The sequence below is a fragment of the Astatotilapia calliptera genome, chromosome 17 (genome assembly GCF_900246225.1).
Source record: "Astatotilapia calliptera chromosome 17, fAstCal1.2, whole genome shotgun sequence".
NCBI classification, from domain to species: domain Eukaryota; kingdom Metazoa; phylum Chordata; class Actinopteri; order Cichliformes; family Cichlidae; genus Astatotilapia; species Astatotilapia calliptera.
The window spans coordinates 28,861,823-28,886,103 of NC_039318.1; the positions used below are offsets into that span (position 1 = coordinate 28,861,823).

The 24,281-nt window shown below is 40.3% G+C and overlaps 2 protein-coding genes across 3 annotated transcripts in view; one reads left to right on the forward strand and one right to left on the reverse strand.

Moving 5' to 3' along the window:
- Positions 1–24,281, forward strand: part of cacna2d4a (calcium channel, voltage-dependent, alpha 2/delta subunit 4a) — a 100,745-nt gene that overhangs the window by 34,071 nt on the left and 42,393 nt on the right. The window lies entirely within an intron of this gene.
- The window catches only part of lrtm2a (leucine rich repeat transmembrane protein 2a), a 30,034-nt gene continuing 6,738 nt past the window's right edge, over positions 986–24,281 (reverse strand). The window contains exons 2-7 of the mRNA XM_026148390.1: positions 21,676–21,875; positions 8,118–8,347; positions 7,465–7,590; positions 6,840–6,928; positions 6,190–6,347; positions 986–5,091 (exon numbers count right to left, since the gene is read on the reverse strand). Of these exons, the coding sequence (XP_026004175.1) occupies positions 4,571–5,091; positions 6,190–6,347; positions 6,840–6,928; positions 7,465–7,590; positions 8,118–8,347; positions 21,676–21,760 (1,209 nt within the window). The 5' untranslated portion in view covers positions 21,761–21,875 and the 3' untranslated portion in view covers positions 986–4,570. The remainder of the gene's footprint in view (positions 5,092–6,189; positions 6,348–6,839; positions 6,929–7,464; positions 7,591–8,117; positions 8,348–21,675; positions 21,876–24,281) is intronic.

Consider the following 24,281-nt stretch of genomic DNA (forward strand, 5'->3'; position numbering starts at 1 on the left):
TCCGCTTATCGTACAGCCTCAGGGTGCTGGACTTGGGGTGAAACCCTCCATGCATGGTAAGGAGCTTTCTTGTCTTTATGTCAGTGGCTTCTATCTCCTCCTTTGGCCAGCCTATTACCCCAGCAGGGTACCTGATCACGGGTAGGGCGTACGTGTTGATGGCCCGGATCTTGTTCTTACCATTCAGCTGACTCCTCAGGACTTGCCTGACCCTCTGCAGGTACTTGGTGGTTGCAGCTTTTCTAGCGGCCTCTTCATGGTTCCCATTCGCCTGCGGGATCCCCATGTACTTGTAACTGTCCTCTATGTCTGCAATGTTGCCTTCTGGTAGTTCAATCCCCTCAGTTCTGACTACCTTCCCTCTCTTTGTTACCATCCGGCTACACTTCTCCAGTCCGAACGACATTCCAATGTCATTGCTGTATAGCCTGGTAGTGTGGATCAGTGAATCGATGTCTCGTTCACTCTTGGCATACAGCTTGATGTCATCCATGTACAGGAGGTGGCTGACAACTGCTCCGTTCCGTAGTCGGTATCCGTAGCCAGTCTTGTTAATGATCTCACTGAGGGGGTTCAGGCCTATGCAGAACAGCAGTGGGGACAGAGCATCTCCTTGGTAGATCCCGCACTTGATGGTGACTTGTGCTATGGGCTTGGAGTTGGCCTCTAGTGTTGTACGCCACATCCCCATTGAGTTCCTGATGAAGGCTCTTAGGGTCCCATTGATCTTGTACAATTCTAGGCATTCCAGTATCCAGCTGTGGGGCATTGAGTCATAGGCCTTCTTGTAATCAATCCAGGCAGTGCATATATATATATATATATATATATATATGAAGGTATAGGCTAATTAATGTGTTTTTGACATTGTATACTTATTCCACCTATATCTGCTGATGTGCTCTTTAATCCAAATTATATTTATTAAATAAATAGTCCTTATATTCTTTTAAACCTTATATTTAGTCTGAATGCAAATATGACATAGGTGTGATATGTTTTTATTTAAAACAATGCATATTAACTAGGAAATGCTTCATCACCATCTTCATAGCATCGTTGTCATAATCACAATCATCATAACAACACAACACATGTAGATTTCTGAGCAGTGTAGTCTCAGAGGCCCTTGGTCATCATGGCTGCTGCAGTTTTTACGTAACAAACTAGAATTTATTGTTCTTTATGCACACAGACTATAGGAACAGGATCAAGCTAGCTAAGATACTTAGCTACAAACAACACAAGACCTGCAGACCAGGGGGTGAGAGGACAGTGTTTCTGGATTCAAAGACAGAGTTTAGCTTTTGCTTTCGTTACGGCGCTACCTCAGAGTCTCTAAAATTCAAGGTTATATCACACAGTATTTAATGTCAGCATGTGCATCCATGAAGACGTCCAATGTGAAGCTAATTTGGAAATTGCTTTTGCTTGAGCGCTTTCTGCATCTTTTCAGGTTAGTGAAGCAGCCATTGTTATTAAATTTTGACAAATTTTAAGTTATAATGTACACCCAAGGTGTTTTGAACTCTATGATGAGATGCTCTTTCTGGTCATCAGTCAGCTCTCTTGCATCCAGAAGAGCTAGACTTACTTTTTCTGACCTTTTCCAAATTGTTCTCATTGTAACTTAAATACACATTGAACATAGTTATTATATTGTAAAAACAATCCATTAAAAATAAGCTTGTAGATACAGATTTTGACATCTTTGTAATTGCAATATAGACAGAAAGTATCTTCATAAATGCAAATACTGTTTCTTATTTTAAAATAACTCTGTTTGCACATGATTGAAATATTACCCAAGGGCTTCCAGTCGTTCATCATAACAACAACTCTGCCATACTTTGTGAAGTAAAAAGTCCAATCCTCGATGCCTACTTTACCTACCTACAGAATTCCTGTGATAATATTAGCCTCATCATGGAAATCACTTAATTAGGAAAATTAAACACCTTTTTTGCCTCATTCCAGTTTAAGATTACAGAAGATGCATTGGCAATTCTAAATGAAAATTTTGGAGCATTTAAGGAACATGTAGATACCTGTCAAAAGGTAGGTGTTATTATTTATAGTACAAGTACTTTCCAATCAACATTTGCCATCATATCCAGAGTTTATGTCAGTATATTTAAATGAAACACAGACATTACTTGTGTGCATGAAATACACACGCAGGGATATAATTTGGTCCTCCTGGAAATACTAATCCTGTACAAACAGGGATTAAGTCGCATTATGAAAAAATATTTGTAGGAGATAAAGCCACTGCTATTAAATTAAAAAAAAAAATACATGTTAGAGCTCTATGCCAAATGATCCCAACCAGATTAACATTAGGCATAAACTGGTAAACTCTTTCTATGCTTCTTTCAGAAACCTTACCAGCTAGTCAACACAAATAAATGGAAACAACAAAGAAATGTTACACAGATATTTAAATCTAAAACAGAACATAGAAGCCATTAACACAATAAAACACATACATCATGAATTGATACAGAAAAACCGTAAACGGCTACTTTAAACGATTCTGGATTGTTGGGCCAATACACCATAGAAGACTAGTATAATAATATGTATCTGCATCATACCCAGATATAAGATAACACACTATTAATATAAGTTTATTCGCAGCCAATCACAAATTGAGAGGGAACGATAGTTTTAGTATGGGGGGAACTTAAGTTAGTTATTGTACTCTGCTAACTGTAAAATAATAACGTTTACCAGGCCATAGATAGGGATACTCATGAAAACACTACGTAAAGAGCAAACAATCAAACCGTTTATGTGACTGCACTGAGAAACGAGTGTTAATCAAGCGATTCCTCTCAAATTAATGATAATTACGTTTTCTTTTTAAACACAAGGACTCTTTGGCAGTGACATTTTCATGCAACTTCCATTGCATATTGCAGACTGTTCAAGAAAAATAAAACAGACAAGACTATGGGAGAAGGGATGCACAAAAGGATGGAGTCTTTAAGGAGTGTGAAAAAAACCTCCTCAAATAGCACTGGATAGAGAAAAAAAAGATAGCGAGATAAAGGGATGAGAAGGAGGAGGGGTAAAAATAGCAGCTTTTTTAGTTTAATCCCTCTTTTTTAATAATCCCTCCAGGCAATTCATCCATCTTAGAAAGAAAGAAGGAGGACAGGACGGAAAGAGAGAGGCCAGAGGGAATCTGTTTAGGGAAATAAAGTGCACAAGCCTGAAGTTTGTAGTTTATAGATGAATTTTTGTAGTCCTTGCCAGAAAACCAGGATTCTCAGAGAGTTTTTTTATGCCATAGTAGCAAACTTTCACCTCTGATAGGTGAAAGGAGTTTCAAAATGAGTTCAGAACAAAGAGCATGTGCTTTAAAGCAAAGTCTGTGGTCCTTTGGATCTCAGTAACTGTGGTGTAATCTTCCTTGATCCAGAAGCATAGTCCAAGTAACACCAGAACATGGATTTGATCTGATTCTTTTGATCTGTCCGGACATTTATCATAACCATCTTAAGCATCAAACAAGTAGGAGCTTTTTCTGAAGCAGGTGAATACAGCAAATTCAACATTCCAGTCATATGGTTTAATCCTCCTTGAGCTGATTGATAAGATCCAAGTCAGAATCTCATGGACAGCTTCACTTTTGAATACCTCCAGGCTCGAATTAGTCCACAGAAGATCCAGAGCAAAAGTGAAGTCTGATCCGAACAGGCCAGAGTCCCACTAATGTGATAAATGAATGCTCATCTGTAAATCCAAATGGTTTTCTGTTACATATATCAGCTCTAGCCTCAGTATCTTTCCTTTGATAAAGTAGTAGATCGGATTTCCATCTACAAATCGTCTTAATTTTCTATCAGCTCTCCTCATTAATGTCAGTTTCTTTCTTGAGGTCTTGGAGGTTGAGGAGAAATCAGAGGAGGATCAGTCCAGAAGAGAGTGAACGGGTCTGTGCTCAGGTCTTGGTTTCTTGAGGGGTTTACTGGCTTTGGAGAGGCTGAGAAGGAGAAGGTTACAGATAAACTGAGAACTGCAGGCTACTTCCTGATACAAGAAATTCTTCTCATATTGGTCCAGTCAATACCGTACAAATTATGAATCCCTGATATCTCAGCCCAGGTTTACAAAAACTGGCTCACCGTGCACCATGAGTGTTCTGTAACTACTTAAATGATATGTTTCATACTGAGAGAGAGGAACCAATTTTTTTCTCCTAGCCAATATACTGGTAAATTCAACAGCAGTAGGTGGCTGGTAGGCGAGTTGGAGGGATGTTTGGGAATGAATACTGCAGTGAGAACGGGTCCAAATGGAAGAGAGAATCTGGGAGCAGATAAGGTATGTGTGTGAGGGAGTATGTTAGAGAAAACGACAGAGTGGAGGAGGTTAAAAATAGAAAAAGAAAGGAAGACAAAAAGTGGGAGAGGTGTCAGTTTGAGAGTCCCAGGGAGAGATACTATAACCGTCTGTGTGTTTAAAACAAGCTCTTCCATCTCTCATCTCTTTGAGCCCTTTTAATTTTCACCCTTTTCATCCCTAAGCCTTTGACGTGCCAAACCCCCATGCCATCACTCCTTTAGGCAACAGAGGAGATCTGTTTCTCATCCCTGTCCTCTCCATCAGCCTCTCCATCCCCCATTAGCGGTTGCCTCTTCTTTAGCTCTCTCTGGTATTTGGCCATCAGGGAGGCGTAGATACAGCCGTAAGCCGCGGCAGCCACCATCATTATGCAAACAATGCCACACACCACGCCGGCAATTACAACCGTACCAATGGCGCGCCGCACGCTTACAGGTCGGTAGCGAGAGCGGGTGCAGTCCTGTGGAGCCTCTCCACCTGTTCCCCCACTTCCAGTGTTTGAAGAGGAATCATCAGCAGTGCTGCCGCTGCTGTCAGAAACTGGCGTCGACCCGCTGGGATTGAGAGCGTTCCTGCTGCAGGGAGGACCGCCTCCTTGTCCCGAACGAGAACCCTCACCCCCTCCGTTCTCATCTTCGAGTTGGAGACAGTAGTTGAACATTTCCACCGGAACGCCACGGATGTCTCGCCCACGCAGATCTTTCGGTAGTGTGCACTCCACCGCATCCACCTTCCCCCCTAAATGGAGAGAGACAGAGGTGTAGAGACAAGAGGACAGTGAGAGGTCATTTATAAAGCGCCTTATGTCGGTAAAGCACTACCAATTAACGGAAAACGTAGGAAAGACTTGGTCGGGGGTGGCTGTGCCAACACTGGGATGAGTCATACATCACTTCACAGACACCAAGTTTACTGTGCCCGCAACGCTAGGTTGGAGATAGCCTCAACTAAACCCTTGTATAATTCATGAGATGACATGCCTGGCTTCAGCAAAAAGCGGTAGCATGTGTAGACAGGAGAAATATCTGAGTCACTAATTCCCACTGGTGGCACGAGGGTACAGCCCTGCAAACACAGTATTCGTAACAAGGTAACATGCTAGAAAGCCATTGATCTGCATTTTCAGATAGGGCAGGTTAAGTGACAGAAACAATAAGATAAAAGCAATGCAAAACAGAAAGACAGAATGAGTATTTAGCCCCCAGATTTTTATCTCAGCCTGTGACAGAAGACTCTTTTACAAACACATCTTTCTCTACAAATATCTCCAGATATTACAGCTGTGCATATATAGTAGTCAACACAGGCTGCTCTCAAGCTTTGTCTTACTTTCTGCAAGACTGCTACTGCCATGATTACATGTTGAGCTATGAAATGTCTTCATGCAATTTGTCTGCTCATCTTATGATGTCCAGTGTCCTATGAGGTGTACTGAACTTAGCAGGAGTTAAGCCCAGCAAAGCAGAAGAGAGCAGAATGAAGCAGAGAGGAGAATAGAGCATAAAAGAGAAGAGATGCTTCATTAGCGGGGCAGCTGGGGCCCAAGGCACTGAGGTGAATGTAGATTTTTACACATGAGGAGAAAGAGCGGAGAGCAGCTGCGGTTATCTGATGTACTAACAGCCCACAGAGACACGTGGATACAGTACAAGGAAGCGCACAATGAGCGCGTTAATGCGCATTATCACACTGATGCGCTTATATTATACAGCCAGAAGCACGGTGTTGCAGAAATGGAAACAAATACCCAGCCACATAACCTCTCGTTTCTGCCCACTCCTTCGTGACCCCATTCGGTCACTTTAAAAGTTCTTGTAACATAAATCAAACAGCCACCTCTGTACAGCAGCCACTCCATCCAGTGTTTGAAATCGCGGAGGTTGCAGTCACATTCCCAGGGGTTATGGCCCAGTTCCAGGTGTTGCAGATTGGCCAGCGGCTCAAATGCTGCCCTTTCCAAACCATGAAGCCTGTTACCCGCTAGGGACAGCCACCTTGGAGTAAAAGTAATAATAATAATAATAGTTTAGTAGAATTATATCAGAATAATCAGTGTTGTATGGGTATGTAACGCTTAAAATTGAGGGGAAAAAAAACAAAACAGAATTATTTACTGAAAATGTTTGGTACTACTACTATCAGTCTTACTGGTTATGTCAACATTGTTGCCTTGGCCTGACTAACACGAGTAGTGCTGCTTAGTTTCTGTGCCAGCTGGTCAGCATAGACACAGTGTCTTCAGAAAGGTTTCCAACATTTTCACCTTCTTCTATGAAATTACAATAATCTTATAATCTTCTGATTATGTTAACTAAGATCTCTGCGCTCTCCTTCTGGAATATTATCCACGACTCTGACCTTGTAACTCATGAGAGAATATTACATTGTTCATAATTCTGGATCGTGATCTTACTCTAGTGTTTGGTCCTGTAAGTGAGCACCCGATTAAAATCAGTGTAAATGAATGTATTCTGGTGTGTACCTACCTTAGGCTCTGCAACTCATCCAGTAGGCCGAGAGGAATTGTGGACAGACCATTCAATGACAGGTCTAGACTCTGAAGACCGCTCAGACCCTGTAGAAACATCAAAAGCAGGCCTTTGTTTGATGGTTGGGCACTTTTTTTTCATAAAACCCACTGGCTTTACACATCTTTCCCATGTAGCTACTGGCAGCTACTGATTTTAATTTACATTTCCAAGTGAAGTGATGACACAGACTTATCCTACTGACTGTTCTGATTTAGTGGATGAAAGTGCTGGGAAAATGGTTTGTTACTAATTTAACACCTGGACAGGGGCCCAATCTTTTAAGTATAACTGCTCAGGTTGGCTCGATTAAGCACAGCCCGTGAAGTTCAAATCCAGACGCTTAAGCTTTAGCTTTGTGGTATCAGCTTTGTTTTCTTTTTCAGTCACATTCAGTACACTGTAATGATAATACATATCACCCAGTACACGGAAGACAAAGACAGGTTTTCCATGCATTTTAGCAGGGAATATTTGAGTGTCCTATGTGATTTATAGTTGGAATAATGCCATTTATTCTGTATTTAGTGAGCAGTGTTGAAGGCTTTACGAAGTATGGTGCTGTGTAATTTAGAGTGCCTACCTGGAAGAGGTCTCTGTCCATTACTGTTAAGGAGTTGTTGCGCAGAGTCAATCTTGTCAGGTTGGACATGTCTCTGAATAATCCGGCTGGTAAATTATCCAAGTAATTATTAGAGAGGTCCAGTTCCTAAAAAACACATGCAAATTATGCACAATTTAGACACTGGTGGTAGCTGATGATCTTTTTGAGTATTACAAATAACTTTAACTTAATCTGGCACTTATGTTTAAAATAACTAGTGGTGTTTTGGTGGGTATGAAAATCTGAATTAATCAAAAACTGCAAACGTTTCATTGTACATTAAGCCTTGACAGGAAACAGAAGCAATTACTTCTATCTGATATGGTAAATAAGAGACATTCATAAATAAAGAGCAGCCAAGTGTTGTAACTAATGAGGTTGTATTCATTGCACAGAAACTATCAATTGTTTTGTTGCTGCCAGCCACAGTAAATGCAAATTTTTCCTGCAAAACCTTGAAAATGTCAACTTTTTCTTAACTTTTCAGACTGAGATCAGAGGTTTTCTGCAGTTTGCTCAATATAAGATCCGCCAGACAATATCACTTATTGTGCTGCACACACAGTGATGAACAACAATGTAACAACAACCCACAACATGTTCAGCTTTGAGGCAAAGAAAAATTTCACAACCTCCAGAGAAGTGAGGTTAGCAAAGGCAGCTGCTCCCAGCGAGGCGAGTTTATTGTTGGTTAGCAGGAGTGAGCGGCTCCTTGGAGGCAGGAGGTGCAAGGGAGGCAGAGAGGAGAGACCCCGGCCTCTGCAGTCCACCACCAGGCTGTCCGAGGAGCAGAGACAGGGAGGAGGGCAGGAGCAGGTTGGCGGCAGCAATGCAGCTAGGAGGCAGAGGACACAGAGGAAGACTGGGGGAAGAGAGAAGGAGGGAGGAAGCAAAGGAAGGAGAAAACACACTTGTGAATTATTATTTCAATTATGTGTACAACCGGAAGGGACTGGAGGGAAAGTGTAAATTATGATTATGACTTTAATTAAAAAGTAAGTGCAAGAATCATTATCCAGCCCATGGTAAGTGTCTGTGAAATAGCCTCTCAATCTACGACGTTAATAGGAAGCAGAAACAATGATTATCTTTGATGCCAGTGAGGATGTTAAAGTTGTGTCAAATACACAGAACTGTACAGTTTTATGTAGAGAAAGATGTAAACGAGAATTAAAGAGGAAAGGGAAACAGACTCGGAGAAGTGGTTTTTGATTTGATTTTTCATTTCCATGATTTAGAAAGCGTTTTAGAAACTGCACAGAGAATCTGATTCATCGCTGTCTGATTGAAAGTTGCAGAAGAGATTTCCGCTACAAATCTGAGAAATCATGCAAACTTGAAACATGTTCCGCCTGAACTATCACAGCTGAACCAAAACAAGACTCAGACTAGTTACCGTGTCTCTCTTTCCCTTCTCTCTGTGTGTGTTTGTGTGCATCTCATGAGGGAAATCCCCTTTGTTTTATTTCATTTTCAGATCCTTGTTTTCCTGCAGACTACCGTCATTTCGTCATTTCTGCTCATTATCTCTGTTTATTTCTCCTGTTACATCCTTCCTCTTTGTTTCAAGTTTTCCTCACTGTTCTTTCTTTTTTTATTACTTCAAACTTTTTTTTTTACTCATTCTTCTTCTCGTTGTTTCTCTGTGTGACCTAACATCTGTCTGTCTCTCTCTCCCTTCAATAATTTTCCCTCTCCCACTCGAGTCTCTTTATCTTTCTCATTCCCTTTCACTCCAAGTCTCTTGGCACTGCTCTGTATTCCCTCAGTGTCTCGTTACAGTGGCTGACTTTCTTTCCATCCAATTGCTTATCGGCACGACTTAGGCTTTATCTCTCTCTGTGCATGAGTGTGTGTGAGTGTATGTGTGTGTGGGCATGTGTTTGTGTGTTAAGCAGCAACAAAGCGTAATATTAAGAAAACCACTTTGTCTATACTCCAGACACAGACACAGCACTTTCTACATCCTGACAGGACTCTTTGTTTTGCCACCAGATTTCATCTCTTACATCATCTGCATATTATTAGCATTTAATTTTTAGCGCACAACTCCCTTTTGCCACACTAAATCTCGCTCACTCCCTTGTTGTTATATTATTTTTTATCTGCATTCAGGTTCATTCCCCCCCTCACCACACACAGTGGTTCAGATGGCATTTAACGCTCTGAATATGACAAATCTCAGTGAAATAGATCTTTGGTTGCCAGACCACATAGCTGAAAAAAGAGAAAACAACATGATGAAGGTCAGAAGGTATGAGTGATATGAAAGTCATATCATTCTTCTAAAGCCGCTTTTCTTTCCTCAGGGCTTCTGTATCTCATTACTGATAAAATATGAAGTTTGTTATGGCGCAGTGAGAAAGAGCATTAATAATATAAAGTTTTATTCCTTTTGAACTGGTTCTAAATTGACTTTCAGTGAGGAAGAAAACCAGGAAATTCACTACCAGAAAGTGAACTTTAGCCTAATTAATCATAAATGAGAAGTCCTTCAGAATGGAATGAAGGGCTGACTGATGCTGAGATAAATGTATTAATGGACGTATTTGTAGTCTCATGTCGAATTGTTATATAGTCTACTGTATAGTTTATTGAGCACATACACTAAACGAGCTTTATTCTATAGGATAAAATGCTATAGCCAAAATCATAATCAGTGTATATTCATTCAAAATTTATTTTATTGTCTTTTCTAAAACTTTAAACTCTTTAAGCTAAAACTGTAAAGAAAAATTTTTTGCTTGATTTATAACAAAAGCCTAAAACAAAAGCATCATTGTGAAACAGAATTGGCTTTTTATTTCAGTTATTTTTTACTGATAAACTTTAATAGCCTTAAAATGTTACTGATAAAAGCCAAAAACAGATTTGAAATTAAAATGAGATTATTCACTCGGAGTTTGCAATATAATTAAAACTACAGCAGTTAAATAGAAGTCAGCACTCAGTAATTTAGAACTATAATTTTCCTGTTCTAACAATTATCATCCAACAAATATCTTAAAAGGTCTTTTTTTAAGTTATTGCTTCTTGTTTGCCCCTCTTTTCTTTTCAAATCCAAGAAAAATACCAATTTTTTCGAGAGCATGATTTTTTTCTAAGCTAGTTGTTTTCCTCCCCTGCCTGGCTATTCATGAGTTTGCAACCACTTGGAAAATCTTGTCACCAAGGAAAAATGTACTGTGTGCCACAACCGGTTGCTTAAAGTTGCTGGCTATCACCAGGTGAAACTGCACCAGATCCACTTTGCAGTTTCTTTTGTCACTATCAGATTGCCTTGGCAACTCATATTTTGCATTTTACTCATCAACTTGTCTGAAAACAAACCCTAACTAAGTAACTGCTAACCATTAGTAAAACACAAACCAGAAACTGAGAACGCTGTGACTTACTGCTACTACCAGCACAGGACCACATACCTCTGTGCAACCAATTTCATGCTAGTGATTGCCGGCAGCCTTTAGAAACCAGTCTCCAACCAGTTGCGGAATACACTCTAGTGATTTCCAGAGGGTCACTAACCTGTCTCCAGATATGGTGAATGGGACTTTAGCGGTTGATTTCACAGCGACTTTCACCAGCCTCCATCAAACAACTCAGGTAATAGTGGAATACACATTTTTCTCTCATTGCCAGATGGTTTGCTAACTGTTCTTTAGGCCTGTGTGACTGGGGAGTGATCTTACCAACTTCTGATCATGTGAAAGTGGTATAGAGTTTCTCATCTAAAAACTTTGCAAGACAAAATAAAGCTCATTCCCCCATTTTTTTTAAATCTTGAATTTCTTAGATGATGGTAGCAATTAAAGTTGTTTCCAAGCAAGAATTGCTATTTTGGTTTCTTAGCTTATTTGTGAGCTACTTTCCCTCATTCTTGATAAATTTAACTAAGCACTTCATTTGTTCCTTTTACATAATTCTTTTAATCATAATATTACATGATTAAGAGAATTTAGACTTGCACTGGTGCAGAAATAGTCCCTTTTTTCTCACAGTTTCCTTTCCAGACAGAACATGACCTCCCTCACTCAGGACATTGCCCTATTTTACATTCTGATCCAAAGAGCTTCAGCAAGTGAAGGCTGTGCCCTCATAAAAAAGTACTAGTGCTCTAGAACTCTCTCTATCCTATAGTATAATCTTAATCTCTGGGAAAAATTAACTCCACTTCACAAATGGATAAAAGGAGAGATTTTTATAGTATCCCGAAGCTTCCTGTGCCGTCTGACTTTGTAGTGGAAACGCTTTAGAGTGCCAGGCTTTCACTCCAGCAGCTCAGTAGGAATCTAGAAGGCTTTTGCTATACAGTGGCTTTGAATTTCCCAAAACAGGTTGGAGCTATTTGTAAAGGTAAGGGAAGTGCAGGAGATTTGCGAGGATAATGTAGCTCCGAGGTAGAAGCACTGTTATACAACTGAGAGAGCAGAACGGAGCTGGAGAGAGAGAAATTGTGTTTATTTTTCTCCTCTCATATAATGTCACATTTTCAAAATGCGGTCGTCTTTGTGCACCAAAGAATACGTTTGCTTTATTTTGCAAAGGTATTCCTCCTCTCTCTCCACTCTCTCATATCTGTTGCTTAACACCGCCCCTCTCTTCTCCCATCCCTTTGCTACTGTACATTATAACTCATCCTCATCATTTGCTATTTTATCTAGGGATTGAGAGTAACGTAGTTTCTATTCTCTGTATGTCCTGTACATGTGGCAGAATTGACAATAAAGTTGACTTTGACTTTGACTTTGATCCGCTGCAACCCTCCCCTCAGTGCTGAAGCAGATCTTCCAACATTTATGAGTGGTTTTAGCTGCTCTCGTGGAGGTGGTGGTTGTTGTTTTTTTTGGCTTATTTTAGCTTCTCCAAATCCTCTCTGATGCAGCGCTCCACACAGCCAAACCAGAAGGAGGGAAATATTCTGCCACATTTAGAGGAAGACAGGGAGAATTCTTTCCAAATAAGTTAAGTGGTTCTGTGCAGTTTAGCTCAGTCCAAACAGACTTCAGACTGAATCTTTTATAAGAATTCCCTAACACAATCCGTAAAAGCGCTGACATTCTTGGGAAGTGTGGGCTGGCGATGCTCTCAGCGATGGGAAACAAACTAAGACGCAGCATTAAAATGCAGAAGTGTGTTTGTGTTCGATCAAGGCAACTCTAAGGGCAGTATCGCTCGTCAGATTCTAAACAGCCTCATCTTGTTGTCAGAAGTGACAGTCATGAAACTTTTAGACACCAAGCAGCTCAAACCTGAGGAGTATTAATAATCAATGGTTGCTGCCTTGGATTCCAAATCCATGCATATTTCTTACCATATTAGAATGAAAATATAGTGTGTTTGTGCAATAATAGGCACATTCTTAATTGTTAATGAAGGCTGAAGAGTTTCTCTTGATGAAGAAAATGCATATTTCTTAACCTCTTTTCCGACTTTCCAATTATATTTTAATAAAACGACTGATCATTAGAGCTGTTTGTTTTTAATTAACATGATAGCTTGCCCACCCATTTACAATGTATGTGTGCTGGTTTTTGTGTTTGAAGTTGTGCGAGAGTTCAAATGGCATATCTATCGTAAGTAATCTCTGAAAGAGGATTATCCCTGCCAGTGTATGTTTGCATATTCATGTGTGTCCTTGTGTTTCTGTGCGCAGTCAGTTGTTTCCCTGGCAGCGATTTCTGTCTATATAGTTTCTCTGTATATGGAAAGGATTGCAGGGTCATGGCTGGTGCTGACATACGCATGGAAATACATGCACGTTTTAATTAAACGGACAAAAGTTCTGCACTGTACATACTTTGAAACTACAGTTTAATGTAAGACAGTAACTTCTTGATATAAACTAAAAAGGGACTTTTTTGGTTACTATTGTTTTGTTTCTTTAATGTTGTTACACTACTATATTTAAATACCTTATTGCTGTAAGTTTAATGCTTTTTTAAATTAAGTTTCTCTGGTTCAAAATCGAGCTTTTGGGCATTTAAGCAAAGAGCCTGTACTATCTCACTGAACGGTATAAATGCATTTTCCTGTTATAACAGGCCATGTGATAGGATGACATATATTTATGTTTGAGTAAATTAAATGCCACTTAAAACCACTTAAAACTGTTTTTTTTATTTTATTACAATGCTAGTGATTTTCTTTCTTTTATATGCAGGAAAAGCCCTGATGTGCTGACCAGGCTCTCAGACTCACCTTATGTTTATTTTATTTCTTTTCTTGAATTAAGAAGTGAAACTAATAGCATTACTGTATGTTGTGATGAATATGTTACTTTACAGTATCTTCTGAATTTTTGTAGCAGTATAGTATCGTTGTTACATGTTACAGTATGGGATGACCTTTGCAGTCCTGTGTACCTGGCAATGTTTGACAATGTCTCCAAGGTAACGGCTTTTGACACCTCAGGGGCCTCTTGTGCCTGTAAGTTTATATTCAAGGGCCCTTGGGTGACACTGAACCCAGGAATGATGTCATCAGCTCCAGCACTACTGTTACTGAGCCCAGTTGTATGTTACCAAGGGCCAAGCTGTTTTCCATGCAAGCGACAGACTTGCTGCTATCTTGTTACGAGGAGGACCAGCTGTCCTCCACGCAGCAGACTCACAGGCCCGTGTTTCTTCACTCTTTTTTTCATTATGCTCGGAGTTTAAAACAAATCCATTGCTGCTATTAGAGTTTAATTTTTGGCACAATTGCCAATACCACATAACGCCCTTGATATAACGTTAAAGCACACCTTTATGCGAATAAGATAATAACCCCAAAAGTCCTCATCCAGGCATCCATCCAGCTAATTTTGTGATCAGGTGATAAATCAGATAAACTGTTACTGGTTACAGCTTTTTGAATGTACACATTAATTTTTTTCCGTGACTGTTTTGTTTGTTTAAACGCTTGGGTAAGGGCACTGGTTTGTGTGAAGCAGGTGATTAATGTGCCCTTAAGGCTAATGCAGAGTCCCAGGTTGGAATCTGCCCCGAGGCCCCTGATCTTTCTCCCAGCTTTCTACTCTTCTGTCCACTGTCTTCTCACAACAAAGGGGAAAAGGGCAAAAATGTATTTTGGGGGGGGGGGGAAACAACCTAAACAAGCAACCTGCCCTTGTAGTTCTATGAATCCGTTGCATTCGCACACTTTCAGTATTTTGTATTGAAGTTATAGAATCTGCTTTAATCCTTGTTTGTTTTTATTTTCATATCACCTTAAATATGATAAATGCTGTACAAATATTATATATTATTATGTAAGTATATATCATTTAAAGCATGTGTTTGGTGCATTTTATTGACAGTTAGTGACTAGTGTGGTTTTCCTGAAGTTGAATGGCACACAACAAATATCTTAAAACCTGTCATATATAACGTGAAATCAACCATCTGCATTACATCAGAACATGAATTGTAATGTTGCCTGTTTTTCTACAGCAGCAGCAGCAACATCCATGTAATTTCTCAGAGGCTATAATATGCCTGATCTCAACTGTAACCCAAGACCTTATTTACTTAGCAGACAGAAAATAGCCAGCTAGTGTGTGTGTGTGACTGCGTGTGTTAATACCTCTACACACACACACAATACACTGCAGCACTACATGTGTTTTTGGCTTAGATAGATAGATAGATAGATAGATAGATAGATAGATAGATAGATAGATAGATAGATAGATAGATAGATAGATAGATATTGTACAATGTCAGGCTCCTATCAGTACAGCTACATTATCAGTCATATAATGTTATTGGAGATAAGAGAGGAAAGAAGTTCTTCTTTGCCCCACATTATCTATTTTCTGTCATGCACCTTTCCGCCTGACTTTCAGGCACATCCGTTTATAATCGCTTAACCAAACGCAGGAAGTAATGGTCGCACACACTGACTCACAAACACACTGGTAGCATTTAAGGATAAGCAGGAACACAGTGTAGGGGTTTAGGCTGTACTCCTGCTGTCACTGTGATGAGGAGAGGAGAGAGTGTTTTCTTGCAAATCTTGATTTTTTTTAAACCTCTTCTTCCGGTAGGATTACCTCCAATTACCTCTCCTTCTCTCTTTCTTGCTCCCTTTCTTCTCTCCTTCCTGTTTACTCCAGCCCTGCTCTCATTCTCCATTTTTATCCCACCTGCTGCGTCAGTCTCTCTCCCCTGTCCATTTCTCCTGTGATGCGGCAGTAAGACAGTATCATTATTTTGACTTGCAGCGGGGAGTGGGTAATGTGTAGGCCGATCTGCCTCTCTAATTCCTGCTATTTGTATCAATTTGTAGTGGCACACGTGCTCGTTCACACAACAGTGGGCCTCGTGGGAGCGTGTGACATGCATTGACATTGTTGTTTGTGATAGTGGCTATTAATTAGCAAGAGTGGCAGGTAAGACAAAGAGATAAAGCAAAAAGGAGTTGGGGGGGGGGGGATCCACGAATTCATGCTTTGGCAAAAGAAAGCATCATTTTCAGGCAGTGTCAACACCTTCATTGGAGCTGCTGCACGTGGTACTTCACTGCAACACCAGCTCTTTGATGCACTATGTACTGACCAGTCACTAGGGCTGTAGTTCAAGGCTGAATACATTCAAATTTTGGAACGAAAAAGAAGGACGTCCGCCTTTTGATGTCGCATCAGCATCAACGTGACAGGAATAGAATACACTTTGCCTTGGATGTGTGACAAGTCGTAATGTATGCCCACTCATTCTTCAGACAGGATGGATAGGCAGATGGTATTGATCCACACACACGCAGACACACACACGCAAACTTCTATATATGAAATAGTTGTCATGCTGTGGTTTTTATGCCAGTTTCTTTTCTGAATCTTCAGTTGGCTATTTTGTAATTAAATGTGTTTTAACTAAATTTTTAGCATCATATAATTAGAATTGAATTCACAGTATTGTTAAAAAAGACAGTACTCCATCCAAGCACTTTGATTCTTTTTAACCATTCTGTTGGAGATTTGCTGCTGTGCTTGGCATCATTGTCTTGTTGCATGACCCATGTAAATGTTATGGCCTCACATTAGAATACTTGTCTGCTCTTGTCTGTAAAAGGACGCTATTGCAGAAGTCTTGCGGTTTGTTCAGATGCAACTTTGCGAACTTAAGCTGTGCTGCCACGTTCCCTTGAACTGAACTGAACTGAACTGAACTGAACGCTTGTTCAGTTCAGTCTTTTTCTAATTGTACTGTCATAAACTTTAACCTGTAACATGCTAACTGACCCCTGTAAAGTATGAGATGCAGCTGCATGGTCTGACCTTGGGGTGAATTTGCTGAGACATCCACTCCCTGGAAAAATGCAGCTTTGTGTTTACACACACCTGAATGCTCCAGACCTGCAAACATCTGTTTTTATAGATAATCAATAATTGAAGTGCATTTAATTAGCAGCACCTGACTGCTCCTTACCCTCTTAATTCTTGTGGAAGCAGTGAGAGTGAACTTCAGTCACAGGACTGAAAAAAACCCTCCTTTTTATATGATTGTAATATATAAATTTAGAATGGTCTGAAGTAGCTGCTCTGATCCTGAATTTAGAATTAGTTCCAAAGTGCTAGAAATCTTTTTTTTCCTAATTGCATGACCTTTTCAGAGGCTTTTATTTTTTTTTCACAAGGACTAAATGAGGACATCTCAAAACGCTGTGTTATCGACCATTAATTTAGGACCATTATCAGCCATTTTCTGTGATTACTTAGCCAGGAAAGGAGTATTTTCTGTCAGGAATAGCCTTGCTATGATCATTATAGCTTATCAGTGTCAAGCTAGATCTGTGCTAGATGTGCTGTGAGTGTGATACTGTATCTCTATCATTTGGCGAGTGTTAAAATGCTGTTTGTGGGGCTTAGGATTTATCTGCACCACAAACACCATCCAGTGGATTTATCCCTGCCAGTGTCCTTTGAAAGTAGGCCAGGACCATTTATTTGTGTTTCATCTGGCACATTCCTGTTGTACCTGCATCTAACCACACAGTGGTAAAAAAGAAAGAGCTGGCGGGTATATGCATGGGAGATTTCTGCATGCCTTTGAGCCGAGCTGTCACAAAATTAGGGCCACAACAAACTAGATTATAGCTCGCCACAATCAATCGCCATATTACAAGACACAGCTAATAAGCTGGCTATGGGAGCAAGCCACAGTGACCCTTTAGCAGATGATATTTACATATGCACAGAAAAAAACCCCAATAAAATATAATAACATATAAGAAAATATGAAAAGTTTATATGGAAAATTTGAAGTAATATTGAGTAAAGGGGAACAATATTAATTACATTTTTTATAGAACAAAGAAACAATAAAGAGTAGAAATCCTCTTTCATTTTACTTTAATGAAGCAATTTTGTTTTTTGTTGACTTTAATAATTAGGATATTTATTTATTTCTTGCCTTACATTAAAATAGCTATTGATCGCAAACTTGAATTAGCCAGATGCTTTGTATGGTTTGCCAACGAGCTGTCATTCCAGTCTCATATAACACTATGTGAAGGGATGATCCTCTACTCCAGCCCTAATGCTGCACACACACAGTGTCCCACTGCGGTTGGTTTCATGCCAAACCCAACATCACAGCAGGGTTGAAAAGTGCCACTAGCTACTAACCACCTGGTGGTAGGGATTTTTTTTTTCTTGCCTCTCGCCTTTATTTAGACAGCACAGCAGAGATAGGCAACGGGGGGGAAAGGGAACAGGGAATGACAAGCAGCAAAGGTCTAGCTGAGTGGGAGTTTATCCTGGGACTCTGAGATAAAGGGCATTTTAGCTCATTTGGTATGCATCTTGACTACCCTACAATCGACCCTAAATCATTACACTTTGTTAATCAATCAGTTTAACAACCTGGTAGCTGCTGCAGGTCGACCAAAAAGTACTTTTTATTGAAGCCATTTTACTGTTTTTAATGGCAGTCAGTTTGAAGCGGCTAAACTAACTGTGATGGCTAAATTCCAAACCTAATGCTACACCCTTAGTCAGTGCACTGTATTACAGCTGTACTCCAAGCATAATGCTAAGTCATGGTATTATGGCTTCACTCCAAGCAAATATTGTAACCCCAGCCAGTGTATTATATCGCTGTTCAAAGCCAAATCCCAACTGCTGTCATTCTCTCTTTCACTATCACTCTCTTGATTAGAAGCTCTGCAGCCAGGGCTTTGTTTGGGGTTGGAACAAACACATAAGCTCACAGTCAGATCCTGTGTATGCTTATGTGTGTGTGTGAGAGAGAGTAGGAATTAACTGATACCTTCTTGTGTGCAAGTGTGTGTGTATGTGTCAGAAGAGTCTCACAGTCTGCTGGGATGGTGGAGTCCTGGAGGCACCATATGGTCTCCGTGCCGCTCATAGACCTCTCTGTTCTCCTCTTTCGCCTCTCCTCCTTCTTCCTCACTGTCTGCTCTCTTTCACTACACCTCTTTGATCTCACATCCCTCTTCCTCCTCATCTCTACTCCCCACTGTTTCCCCGTTTTTTCTTGCTCCCTGTATTTCACTTTGTGTCACTCATGTATTTAACTCATTTAACTGTCATGTCTAAACTCTTTTAGCCGTTTTAGCCATTTTTCTTTAACGTTTCTTGATGGTGTAGTGTATCTATTTAGAGTATTTCTGGATTTTGGTCAAACTTGTGGAGTGCATGCTTTTCTAGCTCGTATATTCACCAGGGAATATAAAAGTCCAGATAGATATCTGGGTTGTTACCATACAAGAATTTCGAACTTGATACAGATACCCAGAAAAATACTTAACACCGTTTTCAATACCACAAGGGGGATTGTTTTTAAAGTAATGTGATAGTGGTTTGTGCAAATGCATGCCATGAACCATGCAGCTGGGTTTATTTCTTGTCTTCTGGTGGTTTGGCATCATATTTTCAGATGATCAAATAGAGTTGATAAAGTAGGCTGCCACTGTTTCGGTGTAGTTGCTGATAAACTTTTCTTTCCTTTAATCTGAGACTTTAAGAGAAACATAACACTTTTTAAAGGACAAATAATTGTGTTATCCTGTTAAATTAACATTGCCAGTTACAGCTGAGCAGGCCTGATAATGTTTGTTGCCTAGCTTGCACATTAACTTTATCATTAGCCATAGCTGCTAGCCACTACCTTAATGATAATGGCAGCTAATGTGGGTAATTGCTAATACTTAAACAGCTTGTTAGCGTGTGTGCTGGCCAGGTTGTGATAACGGTTCAATGAAAATGGGGGGAGTTCTGTGCGGCACTGTTGATATCAGCGTTGTTGCAAATAAATATCTAATCCTATAGTAATTTTAGTGTCAGTTAGTATCCGAGTATCAATTTTCCAGACAAAAAGGGTAAAGCATTTAAATACATTTTTGCATTTGATAATTTTATTTGGCACAACAACTGCAGAACACCCACAAGATGTCTGCCACAGCCTCCATCCATCAAGGCCAAAACTAGCAGACGCTGAAGAATACAAACACTTCCCAAAAGTCTCTCTCCATTTTTCTTCTTAATCCATTTTCTGTCCTTTGAACACACCATTCTTCAGCATTTTGCAGTTCGTGCAGAATTATAATGACAATTCAGTGGAAACACGTAGTTTCAAATCCTCCCTGTCAAATTCTAGCTCTGAATGAACTTCTTCAGCAACACGTGGGCTTCATGATTTGATTGTCATTGCTGGCGCTGATGTAATGAAATTCTTACTGCTTTCTACTCTCGATATATCCGTTTCTCAGTAAGTTATATAGTATATGTATGTGTTTGAATTACAGCCTCAGTGGAGAGAGCGGAGGGAGATTCTTTGCTTTGCAAGAGGCATACAGAACAACATTGAAAAAGCAGAGGGAAGACAGGGAAAACACCTGTTTTCAAAGAGTTTGGAAATATTTGTAATGCACATTATGTGCCGATCAAGTGCATTTATCTTAACTGAGAGAGAGCTTTGGCATCAACACAGCGTGCTTCTTTTTAATTCAGTGTAATTGCAAGGAAAGGCTCTGAGACGTTTGATGACAGATAGAATATTTTAGAGGAATTACTATTCCTGAACAGCTTAGAGTAGACCCTACAGCAAAAATGCTACTAAAGCTTACGCAGGCATCCGAGTTAAACTGATTTGAATTAAATACGGAGATGAGAGAAGGTTGGAGAAAATGTAAAGTGCAGGTAGAGAGAGAAAGGAAGAGGTATAAGGTGCTGGTATGGAGACAACGAGAAGCTCAGAGGGAGGCATATCTGTTGACTTAGAGTTTCTGTGTGGGTGTTTGGAGGTTCAGACACATAGTGTTGCCCTGTTATTTAGTGTCCTCGGTGTTACACAGCAGTTTGTGGGGGCGTCTTTTTTTTTCCCCCCAGACACCTCAGGACCATTAATACCTTACCTCGCCAACAGGAAGACAAAGATCCCTGTTCTCTTAGTCTCTCTCTTTTGTAAAGCCATTCATTTACAGCATGTGCTCCTTCAGCATGCGCATGATGTAAAACAAAAGAGGAAAGGAGTGCCCTTGTGTTTGCCTATTAGCTGAAAAATTGGCTGGAATCGCTCAGAGAGTGAGAACCATTTGTGCCACTGTCTGCTCCACAACACACACACACACGCATACAGCTGTCCTATCTGTTGCTATGCCACCCGACTTCTGATGGATTTTTGTTTTGACTGAGTGTACGCGCAATATGAGACGAAGGGGGGAAAAAAGAAAAAAGATAATGGGTCCAAAGAGACTTGGATGCAGGGATGGACAGGAATAAAAGGAAGAGGCAAAGGGTGACAGGTGAAAAAAGGAGTGAGATGCAGAAAAAACAAAGACAATAAGTGAAAGGAAAGGAAATCTTGTTTCGGAAAGGAAGCGATAGGGTGAATTAAAGAAAGAAAATATCATATCACTACATCTCACTGGCTGGATTAATACAGTAATGTGGCATTTCTGTGGAAGCCTTGGCACGTGGCCACAGTATGCTCAGTGCCCTTGTCCTTTGAGTGCGCGCATGTCCGTGGGTATGTGTGTGTTCAATCATGCTGGCATGCAAATATTAGCAGCTGTCAAAACAGACAGTGTTCCTCCTTTCATGCATAGTTTGGAGTACAATAGACGTGAATAAAATAGACTGGAGTTGAGTCGGAGAGGAACAGCATGTTTTCCTCTCTTCTTGTTTTTTTTTTCATAATCTCACTCAATTTTGTCCCTATTAATCTGCTCTTTGTTTTCTTGACTCACCTGGTTTGGCCAAGTAGCAGTGGTAGATAGTGGCGCTAGCTGGGGGAAGGCCAGTGCCCCCGGGGGGGTGGGTGTGGGGGGGCATGACAGAGCACTGCGGCCTTCCTCTGATGGAGGGACGGGACTGTGGAAGCGGTGTCAAGGCGCCATGAATGAGGCTCCCGACAATGTGGTGAATGTGAAAAATCACACCAAATCACCTGAACAGACAGAGAAAAGACAAGTATGACAAACACATCCACAATCCAACCTCAAATCCTGATCCCGAGACCGTATCGCATCGATTTGTTATCTCACGGGTTGCCAAAACCCCCGTGCAAACATGCATGCGCACTCCCATATGCCGTCAGCAGTGAAGGCTAAAGCAGCAGGATACTGTGTGTGTGCGAACACTCATGTTTGTGATACATTAAAAGTGTGCTTTTGCGTTTGCACCTATCCTGGCAAGTGTGCATATTTATGTATGCGCATGCAGTCATCACAAACCACTGGTACATAATAGACATAAATAACACATGTTTTTTTCTTTTAGTCTACACAATCATTTTGCCTTTAATGCAGACAGACCCCCTAGTGCTAACTGTCTGGCACCGAGAGACAAAGTGTGAATGACACAGAGGGAAAATGGGAAGACAACAGTGAGAGAGAGACAGAGAGATGGATAAATGTAGAATCTGTAAATTACAGCAAAAGTGGGAGGGAAGGAAAAGAAGAGATGAATGGAAAGAATAAACAAGTGTAAGTGTTATTGTGGGGCTACAGAACTACCCTTGAGCAAAGACAGCAAAAGGTGATACAATGCTGCTCATACTCTCTAAAGCTTCAGCTTGGCAAGTCTATGAAAAAAAATCAACAAAACTTTTAGCAAAGGAAACAGTGAAACTATCCTCATTGATTTCCTTATAGAGGCAGCAAATCTGCAGAACCTCCTCATTGCAGAATGCTGCAGAAAACATAATTACATATTATGGGTTTTTTTTTTATATTTATATTGTTAAGTTAAGTTAGGACTATGATAGAGTTCAAAGAAGACTGTCGATCTTCCATATTTGTTAGGTCGGGTCTGTTCTTGGACTTTCTGGCCATTCGTTTCTCGCACATATGTGGTAAAGATGAGATTGGCAAGGCAGCAGCAAGATCCAGAACACAACAGAGGGCATGAGTGAGAACAGATAAACATGAAACATGAAAAGAGGAGCAGGGATGAAGGTGGGCTGAAAGATGACTTTTAGATGTGTTGTGTCTGTACCCTGGTCGAAGCACTAGTAAGTCTTTCCCCCATAAAGATGACATTTGATTTAATTAAAAACCAGTTTTGAAACGGCAGTATATATCGATAAAGACATGATTTAACAACCATTAGAATAGTTTACTGGTTTTTCCAAAAGTAGCTGCATAGACAGTGACCACCCTCACTAACTTCTCATGCAAACCCAGTTATTTTGTTCTATAAGCATGCATGAAATATGACAGGAACCACTCAGTTCAGAAAAAAGCTTAAAGGGTCACTCCTAGTTGGCTTTCAAGGTTAATGCCCCCAACTGGATGTGTAGAATGGACTGAGATCGGCTATAAACTATAAACTTGTCTTTGTGGCCTGTTTGAGTTAGTCATAGAGCTAGATGTGTTGTTGTTTGGACTTGTAACTCTGTAAACTAATTTCAGTACAGTTTACTTTATATAGTACCAATTCAAAGCAACCCTTGCCTTAGGATTTCTACAAAATTAGATAGATAACCACAATAATCAGGCATTCACCGGTAATCAAGCACTTGGTGACAATGGGGAGGAAGAACTCCCTTTTAACAGGAAGAAATCAGAATCAGACTCAGGGAGGGGCAGCCATCTACCATGACCAGCTAGGTGGAAGAGGGGAAGAGAGGAAATGAGAGGAAAAAAGTTTATTGTATCAGTTCAATAGATGGACTGAAAAATGAATGACCTGTGTCAATTACATCACTGTAGTGAAACTTATCTCACATGCTTAAAAACAAAGTTTTCTTGTCACTGTTGAGTAATTGCAGTGAAAATAGGTCTTTACAAGTGGGAAATTACCATAGGAGAAAGCTCTTATGACATGACTGACATGGCACAGTGTTGACTCATAACCCCCCTCCCCCCTGGGCCAATCAGTGTAATTTTGAAAATGCTAGAGTGTGCTGCTGTGAGATGTGCCTTTTTCCCAAAGTGTCATCACAACCCAATCAGCAGTGTGTGAAATATCTCACTAATCAGATTAGGCTGTTGTTCGATGGTTAGCTGTTTGCAGGGAAAACTCAGGCCGACTTTTTCCACACGGTTCATTTCGCTGTCGAGTTGAACAACAACAACAACAACAACCTTTATTTATAGAGCACATTAAAAGCCTTAGGCATACCAAAGTGCTTTACAAAAAACAGAGGCAAAGGTGCATTTGCGCATGTGATTTGCACTCATTTGATGATACATGTGCAGCAACTGTTAATTTACACCTGTACTACCTTAAATAGCCATGTTAAGAAAAATAACCCGAGGTAGCTGGAGGATAATGCTGTTGTGTTGTTCAACTTTCTGTGCATGGAGGCTTACTTTGAGAAGTATCGGTCGATCAATGTGCTCTATCAGTC